Below are 18,599 nucleotides of genomic sequence, written 5' to 3'. Positions count from 1 at the left end.
TCCCACCATTGCCAAATTAACCTGAATGCTTTAAGAACCAGAATGATGTTGTCGGAGTTTGTAATCCAATTATGATTTTGCATATGTAACGAGAACAGCCCTGAAGCTAAGTTGGCATACCCTGCAGGTGCCTTCTCTTCAATGTAAGTGTCTTGATTATTGATTCCTATTTTTTATTTGGAATATGGTTGCCTATCATATTGTATTGTTTACATTTCAAATGCTACAGCTCTGATACTAAATATTCCCCAGAAAGACATATTTCCCCCAATTTCTCCGTGGCATAGAAGAGACATCAATTTGTCTACATTTTCAGTAATGTTCCATGAAGTTCTGATGGAGCCAAAAAAAGGAGAACAAAATTGGAGCTAAACAAAATTGGAGCTGTTTGTGCTCTGGCTCCTTGACCTTCACTAACAAGGACTGTCCCTGTTCATCGTCTGCTGGCAGGAACTGTGCCGTCTAGCAGTAGCATCCTTATTTTGCAAGCATCGCCTAAGTGACTGGCATGGCCTGTTTGCAGGTAGTATATGTTAGATGGGCTCCTAAAGCATTTCCGATGGAAAAAACCAATCTTCCCTGCCTCTCACTCCTATGGTGGTACCCTGTCTTTATGTGTGCTCTTTTTAAAAGCAGCTTTTCTAACTACGTTTGTTCTTTTTCAAACACATGCATCTAAGTGTGCAAAAGTGACGTTGGAAGGAGTGAAAACCATAGTTTCATTAAAGGATCTCTCCTAGTCATTCCTGAAGATGACTAGGATTGAACCTGGGACCTTTTGTATGCAAAGCATGTGTTCTGCCCATGCATTCTGCCCCTTTCTCCTAATCATAGCCACTGGAAGGAAACAGAAAGTGATAAACTGGGCATAATTAAAAACTGCAGCCAAGTAGTCACAAACTGTTTATGCCACAGCCAAATGATCTATAATTGTCACCTTGGCTTTTCAGTAGTCCTGCTAGTTTACTTTGTATCAAAGTTGTATAAAGTATCTAACTACCTTTGTTTTAATTTATTAAATAGGAAGGACTGAACTCTGCCTGTTTCTTAACTGGTCTTGGCCGTTCTGATTTTGTTTTTAATCTTCTCTCTTGCATATTCCATGTAATAGTCTTTATTAATCAAACACACATTCTGTGTGATGTGCCAATTTCTTCCCGCTCCCACTTTAATACTTTATTTCAGGATCACTTCACGCAAATCATTTTCAGTTGGAATGTGACACCACTCAGATGTGAAGTGTTCATGCATGCACTTTTTGCAGCTTCTCTTTTTCAAAATCCAAGCAAATTGGAGCCTAATCTTTTTCCCAATTGTTATTTGCACCAAAATGTGAGAATAACATGAAAAGGAGAAAATGGCCAAAGCTGATGTGGGATGTACTTGTGCAAGGAAGAGAGCATTTGCCCTTTAGCATGAGAGCTGTTGTAGGCATTCCTTGGGTCTTTTCTAGAATACATGAGCAACTGCAGACTAGAAATTGGCTTTTGAAAATGCTGATCTACTTGGAAGTCTGTAATAGGTGTCAAATCAAAGACTACATTCGGTGCCACAGTCTACATGTGTGGAGTTAGAGAATACAAAAGGCTTTGAATTTAAGCAGTTGGAAATTCATGAAGCCGGTTGCTAAATGGTAGGGACAGTCATTTAAAACAGCAAGCTGTATAATGAATATTGGAGAGATTTAAGGGGGGGGGGTTGCATGTCTGAATGCTTTGCACTTGTTGGACTTTAGGTTGTGATCCTGGTTGGTGAGGGCCAGGCCACCCAGTGTCAAGGGTGGAAGATAGCTTTTAACCTAACTGCAGGTGTCCCTAGGACAAATGCGTCTTGGTTCACTCATAGAAACTGAATTACAACCCGATGCTTTCCAGAAGCTTCCCATTCCTGGGGAAGATCAGTTGCAATGGGCAAGCTGTCTCTCAGGAGCACTCTGCCATTACTGTGCTGCTGATTTTTCTAATTGAGGAATCTCCAAGAAGCTGGAATTCTCTGGACAGAGGTTGAAACCCACTATGTTAATTTATGGGAGCATGGGGAATCTTTGGCCTTCCAAATGCTGTTGGACTCTTAACTCCCATAATCCCTAACTAACCATTGGCCCTGCTGGAAGTTCGATCCCAGTGTTTTCAGGAGAGCCACAGACCTGATGTATAAGCTACTTATTGAACTTCGTTAAGCTTGTTGGTAAATGTTTTAAAAAGCAAATTACATAAATCCAAATTTGAGGCTCCATTTAAATCTTTGTCATTTTTCCTATTGCAGTTTCTGTTATTCAGAATTGCTGTTTGCTTCCTTGACCCCCTCTTGTTCTGCCTTTTACCTAGTCCTATGATGGTGCCTCATTTCCCCAAGTTGTCTGTTCATGTTTGATGGGAATGTGACTGGGTATAAAGCCAGGGTTTAAAAAGCAAAATAGATGGACACAGCAAATAAAAGAGTAGCTGTTTTTGCTGTTCTGGATTGATGGTTGGTCTGGCTGGCTGCCTGCTTGGGTATGTTCCCCTGTGAATAAATAAAGTGGAAAGCAGAGTGTGTTAAATCAATGACAGGTTGTTAAGCCTTGCCCAGAGAATTGGCTGAGGGCTTGGGCTACGCTAAACTCTTCCAAAATAATGTGATAGATAAATAATACAAACAAAAATAGAATAGCTTTGGAGTTCAGCTATTCTCATGCTTTAGCTGGATAAGTGAAAGGATAAGCAATTATTTCTGGCTTCTGCCGTTCAGTCAACTTGCCCTTTTTGGAGTTATTTGTATGTTTTCAGGGACTGGCCTGCAGCTTGTGGAACCAGACCATCACTTTTTAACTCTTCCTTGTGATCAGGCAAGCTTAATGTATCTTCACTGGCATCCAGAGCTTTCGTTCTGGTTCTCACAAACCGGAAGAGAGGCAGCAGGTGCTGCAGTGCGGAGCCGAGAGAGAACAGAAGCAGGGCACTTTGTAAAGAGTTAATGCAGATATATATTGAAAGGGAAGTCTTCAGCCTCTTTCATTTTAACATGGAGCTTCATGAACATCTTCCTCTTTCCCCTCTCAAGTTGAATAATCTTGCTGTTGTAGCAATTTGCTGAGAATGTTGACCTATGCTTAAAACTAAACTTAAGCCAGCTGTGTATGTAAGGCAGCCTTCCATCACTCCTGTAGTGCATGCTGGCTGGGGCTGGTGGGAATTATAGACCAAAACCTCTGGAGGGCACCAGGTTGGTAAAGGTTGGTGTAGTACCAAATGTGTCTGAATTTAAATGTCAAGCCAATTTCTGAATCTGCACTTTTTCTTTCAACAGGGATTCCTAAAAAATGAAAAAGATAATGCTTTGCTGTCTGCCATTGAAGAGTCCAGGAAACGGGTAAGTTGGAGAAGGGCATATGAAAAAGTCCTGAAATTGAAACACCTCTTCAGTAGAGAGGCTGAATCTCAGAGAATTCTGCATTCTAATTAGCATTGCAACATGACAGATTTGTGGTTATACTCTTCTTCATAGCATGAGTAGCTAGTGTGGTTCCTCCTGAGGTTGTTGAACTCCAAATCCCATCAGCACAATAGAGCATGACATTGTTGCCTGCTTTTGCTCTACAAGTGCAAGAGCTCTCTCCCATGCCTACCGTATTTTTCGCACCATTGGACGCACTTTTTTACTCTTAAAAAGTAAGGGGAAATGTCTGTGTGTCCTATGGAGCGAATGTGTGGTCCCTGGGGCCAAATTGTCGGAGTGCGGCACACTCTTGGACTGGTCTTTGGTAGTGGTGGTGGAGCCGCGCTCCCCTGCCGGCAGCCTCGGCTTCCCCCTGCAGCCCCGGGAAGCTTTGGAGGAACGGGAGGGCTGTGCGCCCCTGCCCCGCACTCCTGGGCTGCTGAATGGGGGCGGGGGGAGAGAGCCGCGCTCCCCTGCCGGCAGCCTCGGCTTCCCCCTGCAGCCCCGGGAAGCTTTGGAGGAACGGGAGGGCTGTGCGCCCCTGCCCCGCACTCCTGGGCTGCTGAATGGGGGCGGGGGGAGAGAGCCGCGCTCCCCTGCCGGCAGCCTCGGCTTCCCCCTGCAGCCCCGGGAAGCTTTGGAGGAACGGGAGGGCTGTGCGCCCCTGCCCCGCACTCCTGGGCTGCTGAATGGGGGCGGGGGGAGAGAGCCGCGCTCCCCTGCCGGCAGCCTCGGCTTCCCCCTGCAGCCCCGGGAAGCTTTGGAGGAACGGGAGGGCTGTGCGCCCCTGCCCCGCACTCCTGGGCTGCTGAATGGGGGCGGGGGGAGAGAGCCGCGCTCCCCTGCCGGCAGCCTCGGCTTCCCCCTGCAGCCCCGGGAAGCTTTGGAGGAACGGGAGGGCTGTGCGCCCCTGCCCCGCACTCCTGGGCTGCTGAATGGGGGCGGGGGGAGAGAGCCGCGCTCCCCTGCCGGCAGCCTCGGCTTCCCCCTGCAGCCCCGGGAAGCTTTGGAGCAAGGGGAGGGCTGTGCGCCCCTGCCCCGCACTCCTGGGCTGCTGAATGGGGGCGGGGGGAGAGAGCCGCGCTCCCCTGCCGGCAGCCTCGGCTTCCCCCTGCAGCCCCGGGAAGCTTTGGAGCAAGGGGAGGGCTGTGCGCCCCTGCCCCACACTCCTGGGCTGCTGAATGGGGGCGGGAGAGAGCCGCGCTCCCCTGCCGGCAGCCTCGGCTTCCCCCTGCAGCCCCGGGAAGCTTTGGAGGAACGGGAGGGCTGTGCGCCCCTGCCCCGCACTCCTGGGCTGCTGAAGGGGGCGGGGAAAGAGAGCCGCGCTCCCCTGCCGGCAGCCTCGGCTTCCCCCTGCAGCCCTGGGAAGCTTTGGAGGAACGGGAGGGCTGTGCGCCCCTGCCCCGCACTCCTGGGCTGCTGAATGGGGGCGGAGGGGAGAGCCTCGCTCGTCTGCCGGCAGCCTCGGCTTCCCTCTGCAGCTTTGGAGCAACGGGAAGGCTGTGCGCCCATGCCCCACGCTCCAGGGCTGCTGAATGGGGTTGGGGGGTGCTGCTGTGCCAGCAGCCTGCCTTTCCCCTCAAGGTTTGGAGCAGTGGGCAGGCTGTGCGCCCCTGCCCCACACTCCTGGGCTGCTGAATGGGGGCGGGGGGTGCTGCTGTGCCAGCAGCCTGCCTTTCCCCTCTAGGTTTGGAGCAGTGGGCAGGCTGTGCGCCTATGCCCCACACTCCTGGGCTGCTGAATGGGGGCGGGGGGTGCTGCTGTGCCAGCAGCCTGCCTTTCCCCTCTAGGTTTGGAGCAGTGGGCAGGCTGTGCGCCCATGCCCCACACTCCTGGGCTGCTGAATGGGGGCGGGGGGTGCTGCTGTGCCAGCAGCCTGCCTTTCCCCTCAAGGTTTGGAGCAGTGGGCAGGCTGTGCGCCCATGCCCCACACTCCTGGGCTGCTGAATGGGGGTGGGGGGTGCTGCTGTGCCAGCAGCCTGCCTTTCCCCTCTAGGTTTGGAGCAGTGGGCAGGCTGTGCGCCCATGCCCCACACTCCTGGGCTGCTGAATGGGGGCGGGGGGTGCTGCTGTGCCAGCAGCCTGCCTTTCCCCTCTAGGTTTGGAGCAGTGGGCAGGCTGTGCGCCCATGCCCCACACTCCTGGGCTGCTGAATGGGGGCGGGGGGTGCTGCTGTGCCAGCAGCCTGCCTTTCCCCTCTAGGTTTGGAGCAGCGGGCAGGCTGTGCGCCTATGCCCCACACTCCTGGGCTGCTGAATGGGGTTGGGGGGTGCTGCTCTGCCAGCAGCCTGCCCTTCCCCTCAAGGTTTGGAGCAGCGGGCAGGCTGTTCACTGAGAGAGGGGAGGAAGAGGACGGAGAGGAGGGGGACCAAGAAGCTGGGTGAAGGGAGATGAGGTACCATAGGTTGCCGTGAGTCATGGTAGAGGGCAAAGGAGAGGGAGCAGTGAAGGGGCGAAATTGTAGACATCACCTGAGGAGTTTGGGTGAAAGGGATGGAGAGGAGGAGGCTGGAAAAGGGGGCTGTTCTGCTGGGGGGGGGGGAGAAAAATGTGGGGAAAAGGAAAGCCTCCCAAGCCTGCTACTGAGAAGCTCTGCTTGGCTGTTTCTTGACTGTAATTCAAGTAAAGGGAATGTTTGCGAGCAGCTGGCAGGCTGTTCGCTGAGAGAGGGGAGGAAGAGGATTGAGAGGAAAAAATGTGGCATTAGCAATGCTTTGGATGGATACGAAGATGATATTTTACATGAAGATAGCGAAGAAAGTGATGTCTCTGACTGTGAGCAACTGAGCTTCATAAATTCTGACTTTAGCAGTGATGAGTTCTTGGGGTTCACAGACTAGAAGAGTACTCAAACCTTAAAGTCTCTCTTCATTTGTTAATGACAGTGATGATGGTTCTTAATGCCATTGTTGACTGCTGTTCACTTTACATGGCTGTAATGTGATTCTGATATACCAGTTGTTTATTAAATACAGTAGTTTATACAACATTTGATTCAGAATATTTTTTCCTTGTTTTCCTCCTCTAAAAACTAGATGCGCCCTATGGTCGGGTGCGTCCAATGGAGCGAAAAATACGGTAGTTTTAAAACCCTTTCAGAGTAATGACTTCACACCTTGGAATTGAATAAACTGTATAGACAAATACTTTTCTGTAATAAACCCAAAGTGAGTGGAGGAGTGGGATTGCTGCTCCTGAGTTGATTGGCTCTTGTGCCATATGGATGGGCTCTGTACAGAAGAGTCAGTGGAAGTTTGTGTCTGGCCCTAATGCCACAGTCTCCCAATCTCATCCATGGTATACAGTATTCCTTATTTGGCTACATGAGTAGGGCTAAGATTACATGCATTCAGCTGAGAGTTATACATTAGTACTCTGTGAACATGAGTTAGGCACTTGCTTATTTTACTAGTTTGCCTCTGAAATCCCCTGTAATAATAATACTGAGAAACCACAAAATGAAGATTTGAAATCACTGTGATTCAAGTTTACGTGTAATGGCCTCTGATTATTATTTTTAATGCTATGTTTTTCTTGAAGATGTGAAAGCATTGGTTTTTCTCAATTTATTTCTGGGACTGGCCAACAGCATGCTTTTGTAATGTACAATATCCACCCTACCCTAAGTCTGGTGCCATTGGCATCAATTTGGCACATAGGCAAACCAAAGCCTATATTAAGAAAACTTTGACCGGTACTAATACTAATCAAGCTTATTTATCTAACTTCTCTCATTTGTGTGTAATTATTGCATGTGTCTACTTTAATACATTTCCCTACTGCTCTACATATTTTTTTGTTTGTTTGTTATTTAATTCATTTGTTGACTACCTTCATCCATTTAGTATCACAGGACAGTTCATAATGCAATAATAAAACAATAAAAATGTTTTACATAAAAATGGTAACTACTAAGCTAATGTTAACAACTCCCATATCAGTACAGTATGAGAAAAACAGTAACGATGGTTCAACCAAAACATCAGTATTACTGAAACATCTGGGTGGTTAGGTGAGACTGATTGATTCTTCTCCAAATTGGAGGAGGGAGCTGTTTCTGTAAATGGGGTGACACCACAGAAAAGTCCCTGTTTTGAATCACCTCATGATGGGTAAGACCACAAGAGCCTCCCCTCCTGTTTGTAAGGCCCAAACTGGCACATATAGAAAGATGTGCTCTTTTTTCAAGTATGTGGGCACCAGTTTATTCAGGGCTTTAGAAATGAGCATCAGGATCTTGAATTGCGCCTGAAGAAGTGAGAAAATAGTGAGGATTGTAGAGCCCTACAAACTTCAGACATTTCAGCCAGCATTGTGTGCACACTCCCAAGCATAACTTTTCAGTCTCAAGAACTGGAAGCTTTTTAAAAAAAAGAAAGCTGAGAATTCTCAGCTGCATTTTGCCTCCAACACCACACTCTGAACTTTATCTACAAAATGTTGGCCAACATCCAGCACTGAGCATCATCTACTGAAAGGGCAGGGTGCAGGTGAAAGGAAAAGCTGTATGTTTCTGTTGTCGAAAAATGAACTGAAATCAGTTGCATAACTGACTTTGCCAGCATTAGTAGTAATTAGCCAAAATAGATCAGGCCCCAGCTAATGCTGGCATTTGGTCTTCTACCTGCTCAGCATGCTAAACAGATCACAGTGCCAGGAATTTAGCAAGGCTCTCTTGGCCAACTGGGGGCTCCTGTTCTACCACTTGGAAATTGTAGCTTTCCTTGTAATTGTTTGTAACCATGAATAAATGATAAAGTATCGTCGGACCATAAGAGATTTATTAATCTATTTATTCCATTTATAACTCACCCTTCAATCTGAAGGTTCCAAGGGAAGTATACAGCCAAAGTCAATATGAATTAAAAAACAAATAAATAAAATATGGCATTACATAAAACCAATAAACATCATAAAACACCCACAGAACAGCAGAACAAAACCACTTCTTCATCTCAAATCTTCCCCAGATGCCTGTATGAAAAGATGTGTCTTAAATATTAGTTGAGGTGGTGTCTTAAAATATTACTGGCTCCACTCTTATAGTTGAGCGCCATATTCAGGGCATTAATTTGACAGCAAAATAAACCCCTGTGTTTTCTTCCTGTAATTTCTGTTTTAAGACAAATCAGAAGTCAGCTGAACAGCAAAAAAATGTGTTCTTTGACCTCCTCTTTTTGCATTTGTATGGGAGTAAAACACATACTCAGAACCCATTCTGCATTTTAATCTTTTTAGCAAAGCCTGATTCTCCATAGCTATCACTACCACTACAGATATGCAGTGCTCCAAACACCCCAAAACAAACCCAAACCATGAGGACAAGCTGACTTTTGGACTGGGATACGGACACACAGACATACACCCATTTGTCCCAGCCAAGGTTGCTCATCTGTCTTGCTCATCTTGGTGTAATGTCCCATTCTAGAGAGAATGTAAATCAATTCAGGCAGTCTCCAGAGTAACAGGTGAATGGAAATATTATGTGCTTTTGAGAACACTTGTTGTAGAGAAGAAGCACCAGGTAACCACACTTCTGCTGGGAAGCAAACTTCTTATCACTTAAGAAGAGTGATAACACTAGAGAGCCCATATGGCATAAGGTCAGGTTCATCTGCAACCCCCACACATAGACACACTCCTGGTGAGTGAGGCAAAATTAAACAAAGGCAGTGCCACATAAATGCAGGTCTGACTGCCTCAGAATGGAGTTTTGCTCTTTTAAAATGGAGGGACGGTAATGTCCAGCTGACCAGCCCTTGTAAATGTGTGACCAGTATGAATCAGCCTTTTTACAAGCTACTATCCTATTATAGACATAAAGAATGCCCAACTTGGTTGCTGGGAAAACAGCTGCAGCCTGCAATGAAAGTGTAGCGATAATAAAATAGAGAGGAGGACATGGTGCTTCAGTTATATATGGGCATACAGACAAAACATATTTGTCAAACACGGCTACCTGTTTAAAAGACATATTTAATGTTGTATTGCAGTTGACAGTGTCATAGTTTACTGTAACACAATGAACAAAAGCAATGCAAGCAATCAAAATATTTAGTTTCAAGACATTTGGTAATTCACTAGCCATTTGGAGCCTGCAAATAATTCACCGTGAACTGGTGTATGTGGTGTATGTGGACACTGATTCACAACTAAAACTTCAAGTCATCAAGAATGTAGTTCTTAACAAGATGGTCAGGACGCAGACGTGACTTAGATTATAACAAATAATTTTAATAACTCTATGGTAACTATTTTGAGAGTGCAAGACAATGACACAAAGTGATTCTGTAGCTTGTAGTGTCTGCAAGTCTTTGTTTCTGATTAAATTTGGATTCACTCGGAACGATCAAATATTCTTCACTTAAACCAAGAGTAGCCATATTGTTTTGCATTTGATTTATCCCAAAATGAAAGATATTTAGAAACAACTTCATTTTTTGATAGTACCAGAATGGAGAGAATGACAGAGTGATAGAATTTAATCTGGTTCTTCAAAACTTTGTTCTGATTCAGTGCATACCTTTAGAAAGAGTCTTCTTTCTGATCACACTCAGTCCTCAGAAGTCAACTTTTGTAAAGCTAAATGTTCACATAAAATGTTGATTGAAATTCCAACACTATACATTTGTTCTAGTTCTTTCTCCTATAAATAACAAATTTTCTCAGTGCAGACATTTAAACCTTAATTTTCCCAAGAATATTTACTTGCCAATGCACCAGCTCCATTTCTGTTTCTTTGTCCCTGAAGCCTTTCAGTTCCCAGTTTAATGCTTCCCCACTTTTAGAACAAATATTTAAAATTAATTAAAAACTAGTTCTAGGAAGCTGAATAAAATAATAATTACATAATTCTGGTTGCAATGATTTAGAGATTGGGGATGAGCGAGTAGAGTATGTAGACCCTTGGTCGTAAGGCATCATTTTCACCAGGATTGGGGGGGGGCAGTTTTAGTAAAAAAAAGTAGTAGTACTTGGTTCTTCACATGTATGTTGCTTGTCCTGTTCTGGGTGGGTCTGATGCAGCTTCTGCCACCCTGGTGCCCTCTGGGCACAGTCATGCAGCTGGTGCTGATGGGATCTGGAAAGCACCAGGTTGCTGAAGGGTGGTCTCTTGGGTCGGTGTTTTCTGCATTAATCCTGCTTTTCCTAGACCTTTGCTATGGCTGAGGAGTATCACCGAGAATCAATGCTGGTCGAATGGGAACAGGTGAAACAAAGGATCCTTCACACACTGCTGGCTTCAGGAGAAGATGCCTTGGACTTCACTCAAGAGAATGAGGTATCTCTTGGACTCTCTTGCTGCTGCATTATAATTATTTATTTATTTATTTATTTAGTCATTCATTCATTCATTCTCCCTGGCTTTTGAGATTTCATTCTCTTCCTGTACACTCTCAAGCATATCTTCACAGTCATGATGTCAAGGAACTCGCTTTTAAAATGAAATCTAAGCTTGCTCACTACTACCTCCTGCGTCTCTCCCCCCCCCCCCGCCTGGTGCTTTCACATAATCGCAGTCTTCAGTGCCTGTAGTTTTTAAAAAATGTTTTTGATCCTCCTCGAACTCTCCACTTCCTAATTGCATCTAGAAGTGTTCTTCATTGTAGAAATGTGTGGAACCCTGAAGTTCATTTTCCAAATTGCTCATGTTAATTGCCTATGCTTCATATTGTGATCTGGAAATGATGCTGGGATCTCTTTTTCTTAAGCCTATGCTAATCACAGAAGCATTTTCTTTATGGAACTACCCTGTGGAAGATGTTTTACTGACAACTTATTAAGCTCAGTGGGCTACCAAATTTTTCAGTTTGGGGGATTGCAGACAAAATATGTTGGAAACTGGGTATCACTCACTGTTCTTCAGTAGCAGAGCCTTGCAGACTTAGCAGGTTGTTCAGGAAGCATTCAACAGCTTCTGGGGGTTTATGTGAAATTGAGTTTACCTTTATTGGGAACATCTTTTGAACAGGTAACAGTGGGTACAAAGGATGACTAGCTTAGAGTTAAGTGGTAGACTGCCCTTATCACAAATGTTGAAATCTCAAAGGAAGAAAAAAATAATCCATCTAATACACTTCACAAATCAGTTAAAAGACAGGATGTGATTTATCGCTCTGTAATGCTCTTCTCTCTCCTGCAGAGCCTATATAATACTGGTGTGTCGCTGCGAGAGCATTTGAAACCCTTGATGCGATGTTTTGCCCCCAGCCTTGAAGTCAAAGGCCTGGGAGGTTTGCCAAGCATCTGCTGCGTTAAAAGCCAGTTGCTTAAGTTTCCCAATTCATGCTGCACTTAAATCCTATTTCAGAAAAATTGTGAGCGAGCGAGAGGCAGACCCCCATCCTTAGAATATAATAGAGAGTTAATTGATACCTCTGGATATGCAGAATCAGCTGAAAGGCACAGACCCACACAGCAGGAAGCAGGTCAGCTGGGGAGCTATATTTCAAGCTTTGGGCTTGTGAAAAATACAGACATGTTGCTTCTGGAAAGAAGACCAATTAGTCAGTGATGTTTTACGGTTCAAAGAAAGCTGAACACACATTCTCTTTTAGTGGTTTCCACAGTTCCCTGAAGGGCATATGGTGTCTGGTCAAAGGAAACACAGTATGGATCATGTTTGGCTTAGCTGTGTATTCCAGGAGTGCTCAGGCCAAGGTTCCAGTTCAAATGGGATCTTCTGCTCTCCCTCATCCCCACATCCTTTGGCCATCTTGCTGTTTTTTCTGAATCTCCCCACCCCCATCTTTTTATTTTAAAGTGCAGCTGTCACACAACCTGCTTCTATGCCATCTAAAGTGCATGGCTGCTCTGTCAGAGTTCCGATATCCCCAGGTCTCTTTAAACTCCTGTATCTCTTCAGGTTTTCTGGATTCAAGATAGAGCCAAGATGGCAAGTGTAGTACTGGCATCATTGCAGTCCCCCCTCCCCCCCCCAATGTTGCAGCGGATGGCCAAGTCTTTTGGAGCTTTGCCAAAATGGCTGCCAAGGTTTTTGCTTTGGAATGCGTGTATGAATAATGCAGATTTTGGGTGCCTGCAGTTTGCAACAAATGAAGCTAAATGCAGAAGGGCTAGAGGCACAATTGAGAACAGTGGTAGCTCGGGTTAAGAACTTAATTCATTCCAGAGGTCCGTTCTTAACCTGAAACTGTTCTTAACCTGAGGTACCACTTTAGCTTATGGGGCCTCCTGCTGTGCCGCCGCGCAATTTCTGTTCTCATCCTGAAGTAAACTTCTTAACCCGAGGTACTATTTCTGAGTTAGTGGAGTCTGTAACCTGAAGAATCTGTTACCTGAAGTGTCTGAAACCCAAGGTACCACTGTAGTAGCTTTCTGTGCTGCTGAGTTGTTTGTAAAGGTGGAGAAGTCCATTGGGAATTAGAAGTGCATGTTTTATTTTCCTGCATTGAAATCCAAAAAGTGGGCCTGCCCATGACACTTGACAATAAAGCCTGACTGTGTTTTCCAAGCATGTCGCACATTTCTTTGAGACTCATGCAAACAGAAGACAATTATTTTAAATGCTTTGATCACACCAAATGGCTAGTTGCAGATGTTGACTGCTTTCATACTTATTGATTACACAAAATAAAAACAGGTTTTTTCACACACCAAGTTTTTTTTCTTCTTCTTTGGGTCACGCAAGGGTTGAAGTTGCATAGTCTTGAATGCTGAAATGAATGCCAGTGAAACCAGGGTCTTCTCATCAAAACAAAAATGTTCTCCTGACTGACTTTGGTGATCCCAGCACTGCCAAACAGGCAAACCGAACCAGGGAAGTCATGCTGATAGGGATTTCTCTTAGCAAAATAGCAGGAAGCTGCCTTTGTGGAGTTCAAAGAAACTTTGCTGAGTAGGAGGCAGCTATCCCTTAATTGATTTATTTTCCAACACCTCTAAGTATTACAAAACCTAAATCTGACTCTAACCTTGACATTATTCATTGTCATACTATCTCTCTTCGTGTATGTACCATTATTTCAAAGCAATAAAGACTGGCAGTTATGAATTTGAAAGCTCTCATGTTAAGAGACAAGGGTGGGGGAAGAGCATTGGGGGAGGGGGTTGGTAGTGGCATATGTCAAGATTTTGATATTGAAGGACATACGTCTTTCCAAGGGTTCTTTTCACGCCCACAGGCCACTTAGCCAGTTGGTGCTTATGGCACTGCAATAAAATACCTCACTGTGGCAGGGCGACCAGAAGTGGGTCCTGTAAATGTGTCCCCAGGTTGCTTCTAAAGGGTTTCAGGGAGATAAAGAACAGGAAGAAAGAGATGGATGCACAGCTGTGGGGAATTTGCTACAGCAAAAGCCTCTTGCCCAGTAGCTTCATGCTCTGGGGGGATTCTTGAAGTTTTGGTATTGGCACAAAAGTGCCACCCAATTGCTAAATGAATTTGTGTCAAATACTCTGACCGGCATTTTCATTTTCTTCCAACAGCCCAGTTACATCAGTGAGCTACCACCACCAGTTCGTAGTTCTTTGGACAACATTGAGATGGCCTACGCTCGACAAGTGAGTAAATTAGAAACCTCAGTATCTCAGCTATGTTACCTGAAACTCCTAGTTAGGCCCACAGTCAGGCTTGGAGGCCAGCTCCTCAGAGGCTGATCCTCTTGAGTGACATTGGCATGAAACAAACACAGACATTTTAAAAATGGAATTTGACACCAGATATAAAAGCAGTGGTGTGAAGAAGATCTGATTTGAGTGGATCAGACCAAGAGAACCAAAAGACATACTGACTGCTGCAACACATTGGTATACCAGAAAGTACAGGACATAAGAAACAGAATTATAGGAAACAGAATCAGACACCTGTCCATGAAGCTCAGTGTTGTCTCCACTGACTGGCAGTGGCCCTCCAGGGCTTCAGACTTTCTTCAGCCGTCCCTGAAGGTGCCAGGGATTGAACCTGGGAACTTCTGCATGCAAGGCAAGCGCTCTGCCACTGAGCTACAGCCCTTGCATTCTTCCACACATGAGGAGTGTAGTGGTAGCAATCGAGCATCATGTAGCAGCACAAGGCTTGTTCCACATGAACCACACTGAGTCAGCAACCTGGACTTATGCAGATATGGCCATTGTGTCACCATGTGAGCTTGTACTTAAAAATCCCAGACATACCTGCCAGCATATGATCCTCCTATGTTGTCCTTAGAGATATGCCATGTGGAACAGTGAGAAATCCTGCCTTGCTCCCAACCCTGAGGCCTGCCTGGGGCTTTAGAATAAATGTGGCAGAACATTTCGTATTCCTCTGTATCCCCTGATGCACCATTGCTGCGAGGCAATGAAACGGGGGCACTTGCTGGCAGGAGCACTCCCCCAAGACCATGTGATCTGGAGGCTTGTTTCAGATTCTTCTGTGGTTAGCAGGGAGGGAAAGGGTTGGAGGGAGAAAGCACTGGGGGGAGGGGTACTTGTGCTAGGAAGCTGATTACTCTGTTTGTTTTCAGATATATGTTTATAACGAGAAGATTGTGAATGGATACCTGCAACCCAACTTGGTCGACCTTTGTGCTTCTGTAGCAGAGTTGGATGATAAGGTACTGCCTGTGAAGTGAGCATAAGGAGATGCTCTGCTTGTGCTCAACTGAACTGAGCAGCCTGCTGACGGAGGAAACAATGGCTGCTTCTTCCATATGCCCATAGATTGCTGCATACAGGCATTTTTGCATACAGCAGTGGTTGGTGGCAGTAGGCATCTTGGTCCAAATTCAAGTAACCTGGTATACTAGCCGAAGCCAGCAAAGGACTGCCCCAGCACCACAGTGCTCACCACCATGCCTCTTCCAAAAATCTTCTCTGGAGGTTCAGGAGAACCTCCAGAACAACACAAGGGGTGGGGGAGATCATTCATCCAGGCAAGCAGAAATGCTTGCACTGATGGAATGATCATGTCAGCACAACATTGAACTCCATCCCTTGTTTTGGGGGACACTGAACAGACTCTAGTGTCATATAGTCTACTAATCACACTGTAACTTATGAGACGATGGACACTACATATAATACTTGGCTTTCTGGAAGCTGCATGTCCATCCCACATTAGATTTCCCCAGTGTTTGGGAAATCTTTTCCAGCAAAAAATAGAGAGATAAAGAGAGAAAATTCCCTGGGGTATGGGCCATAAGAGTACAACTTAATTTCAGCTGCTTTAAAGCCTTTATAATACAGTTGTAGCCTTGGGGCATTGGTCTTCAACTCACGGGTTAGGGCCCACTACCAGGTTGTGGCCTGATGTAAGGTGGGTCACAACACTACCACTAGCATCATATGTACAGACATAGCAACAATAAAGCAATATGTCCTCAGAAGAGTGAAAACATTGAAAATTACTATCTTAGAAAAGTGAGGATAGTTAGTACTGTCAGCAACACTGAAGTGTTCTTGTGAACCGTTACCACGTACCCTGCCCATTTTTAATGCCATTCTCATGAAGATAAGGATGCAGCTTCTTTTAGTGGCAGCTTCTTCTAGTCATTTGACCTGTTTGTTTGTTTTGCAGAACATTTCTGACTTGTGGGCTATGGTGAAGCAAATGACTGATGTTTTGCTGGTTCCTGCAAGTGATGCGCTGAAGGTCCGGACAAGCATGGAAGTGCAGATGGAGTTTGTCAAGCAGGCCCTCCAGTACCTCGAGCAAAGGTAGTGCAGCAAAATAGTTAGAACTCAGGAGCTTTCATTTGTTGTTACAGATGCCTATGGATGTAATAGTGCTTCCGAAAGATCTACCACCCATTCATATATTAACTGAAAATGCAATGCAAGGAAGATGTATACATGTAACTGTTTTTTCTGATCTGTCCTTCACATGTTGTGCTTTCATACCCAAGTGTCCTCTAAAAGCGTTGCCACCTCAGTACCAAAGAAAGCAGACTTGGAACAATGGAACATGGTTGCAATATCTGATCCTGGGTGGGTGGGTGGTGGAATCTTCCAGCATGCAAGGAGGCTGACTGGAACTGGGTTCCCTTTAATGGGTGAAAGGGATGAACCTTTCACTCATGTCCTTCCCCCGGCAGCCAGGCTGGGTAAACTATAGCCGTGCTCAATGCACTCATGAAGCTGTCACCACACCCCTTTGTCACTCTCTGACTCCAGAGAGGAGTGACCTCTGGAGGCCCCAAAGAAATAACCACAGCGGGGAGCAGGGGATAGCACCTCATGTACCTCTCTATTCCCCAAGACCAGGGTGTGACATACTTTTCAGAACAGAACATTGAAACAAAAGAAACAGTTCAATCCAATTGTAGCTAGCCTATTTTAGCTGCTTATAAAAAGGCTTCTGGAAACCTCAAATATGGAATAATCTCATTGATGGGCTAGTGTGATTAGGGTCACAGGACTATGTAACAACAGCCTGCTTTTAGGAGTTTAACCATCGGGATTAACCAGGCGATCCCAATGCAGTCCCAGGACAGAGATGGGAAACACTCAAGATGGCCATAAACTGGAAATAAGCCATCCTGGTGAGAAGAGCAACATTATTCGAACTCTGGGACATGACTGTTTCATTTGCAGAAAATGGAGGGCTAGGGAGAGAGAACAGTCTTAAAGGAACAGGTTGGGGACATCCAAGTTGTGCAGCACAATCCCCTCTCAAATGCTATTCCTGTGGTTTGTATACTCACCATAAATCTGAGTGGAATCCACCTGGCATAGCTCATTAAGGTGAAAAATGTAAGCATATATTTAAATACTTCTTTAAAACTATGTTAAGTAAACATGCAACTGTGTGAGACGTATTATGACTCAGAAATGGATGGTTCCTTGCAGTTACAAGAACTACACGTTAGTGACAGTCTTTGGAAACTTGCACCAAGCCCAACTGGGAGGGGTACCTGGAACCTACCAGCTAGTCCGCAGTTTCCTGAACATCAAACTCCCAGTGTCTGTCCCAGGACTCCAGGTAGGTATCTGCACAGCCAAGGTGTTCTGCCACGACTGTATTCACCCATTCAGATCATTCTGGATCTCTTAACCCATGCATAAATTTGGGGGTTGGATGGGGGGTTGTCATGTATGCCAAGAACAGAGCATGAGAAAGGTAACTCTTTGTAGTTGCTTATGGGGAAGGGCTGTGGGTAGTCTAATCTTTAAAAAAAGAAAATATGATGGGTTGTATTCAGTGGTGTTCTCCTGTGAACAGCAAGGATATCTGAATCTAGCAGAAGTTTCAGTGAGTGGGAGAGGCAGTTTTCACTGCTTCCTTCTGCAGCTCCCTTAGCCACCTTCCAGACTGTTCCACAGCATCCCCCAGCCCTCCAGAACAGATTGTGTGTCGGGTATGTGTATATGTGCAAAGGTAGCTATCATGGTTTCCTCCAGGTATTTTGGATTCCAAATTCCCTCATCCCTCACTATTGACATTGCTAGCTGAAATAATAATAATAATAATAATAATAATAATAATAATAATAATAATAATAATAATAAATTTTTATTTTATTTTATTTTATTATTTGTTCCCCACCCATCTGACTGGGTTGCCCCAGAACATCTGGAGGGCACCATGTCATCTACAGTTTGTGTACAGATGGGCCTGAAATCTGCTAAAATTCCCTCCCTTGCTGCCATTCCTGGTCGGCTCAGTTAAATTAAAGATGCTTCCATGAATGTACAAAGAAAAATCTTGCATGTAGAAATCTAGCATGTTAGGAATGAAGCAAGGCTACCCAGTTCTCCATGCACAGGGGATTGTTTTGTGTGGAGGAGCGTTCAGTCATTACCTGCAGCCTGAAGCAGGACACCCCAAACATAGGTTTCTCACCTGTGGGAACTGGACCATAATCACAACATCAAGAAAGGTTTCCTCTCTGTTTTTACCATTTGTCTGTTTTCTTTAGGATGGAGAAGTAGAAGGTCACCCTGTTTGGGCAATAATTTACTACTGCATGCGATGTGGCGACTTAATGGCAGCCTTGCAAGTGGTGAATCGAGCTCAGCACCAGTTGGGAGAATTTAAAAGTTGGTTCCAGGAATACATGCACAGCAAAGATAGAAGGTACTGGGATGTCTCAAAAGAGGCCAAGAAAGTGTGTGGAATGGGTCAGGGAGTCTACTTTGAAGTTCATCATAGAATTGCAAGGGAGCTGGGAGCTTATCAATCCATCCTCCTAAGGTTTTTGCTTGAACTAGTAAACCCTTATGAATTGACACATGTCTTC

General features: G+C 45.2%; 1 protein-coding gene across 2 annotated transcripts in view; it reads left to right on the top strand.

Moving 5' to 3' along the window:
• NUP93 (nucleoporin 93) overlaps positions 1-18,599 on the top strand; it is a 76,302-nt gene that overhangs the window by 42,647 nt on the left and 15,056 nt on the right. For both annotated transcript variants that reach the window (XM_077931838.1, XM_028739253.2), the window contains 7 exons: positions 3,289-3,351; positions 10,571-10,699; positions 13,867-13,941; positions 14,886-14,975; positions 15,938-16,077; positions 17,209-17,341; positions 18,279-18,436. In XM_077931838.1, the coding sequence (XP_077787964.1) occupies positions 3,289-3,351; positions 10,571-10,699; positions 13,867-13,941; positions 14,886-14,975; positions 15,938-16,077; positions 17,209-17,341; positions 18,279-18,436 (788 nt within the window). The remainder of the gene's footprint in view (positions 1-3,288; positions 3,352-10,570; positions 10,700-13,866; positions 13,942-14,885; positions 14,976-15,937; positions 16,078-17,208; positions 17,342-18,278; positions 18,437-18,599) is intronic.

Source organism: Podarcis muralis, chromosome 7 (assembly GCF_964188315.1).
Source record: "Podarcis muralis chromosome 7, rPodMur119.hap1.1, whole genome shotgun sequence".
Lineage (NCBI taxonomy): Eukaryota > Metazoa > Chordata > Lepidosauria > Squamata > Lacertidae > Podarcis > Podarcis muralis.
Note: the sequence above shows the minus strand (reverse complement) of the source record. Positions and strands in the feature narration are given on the sequence as shown.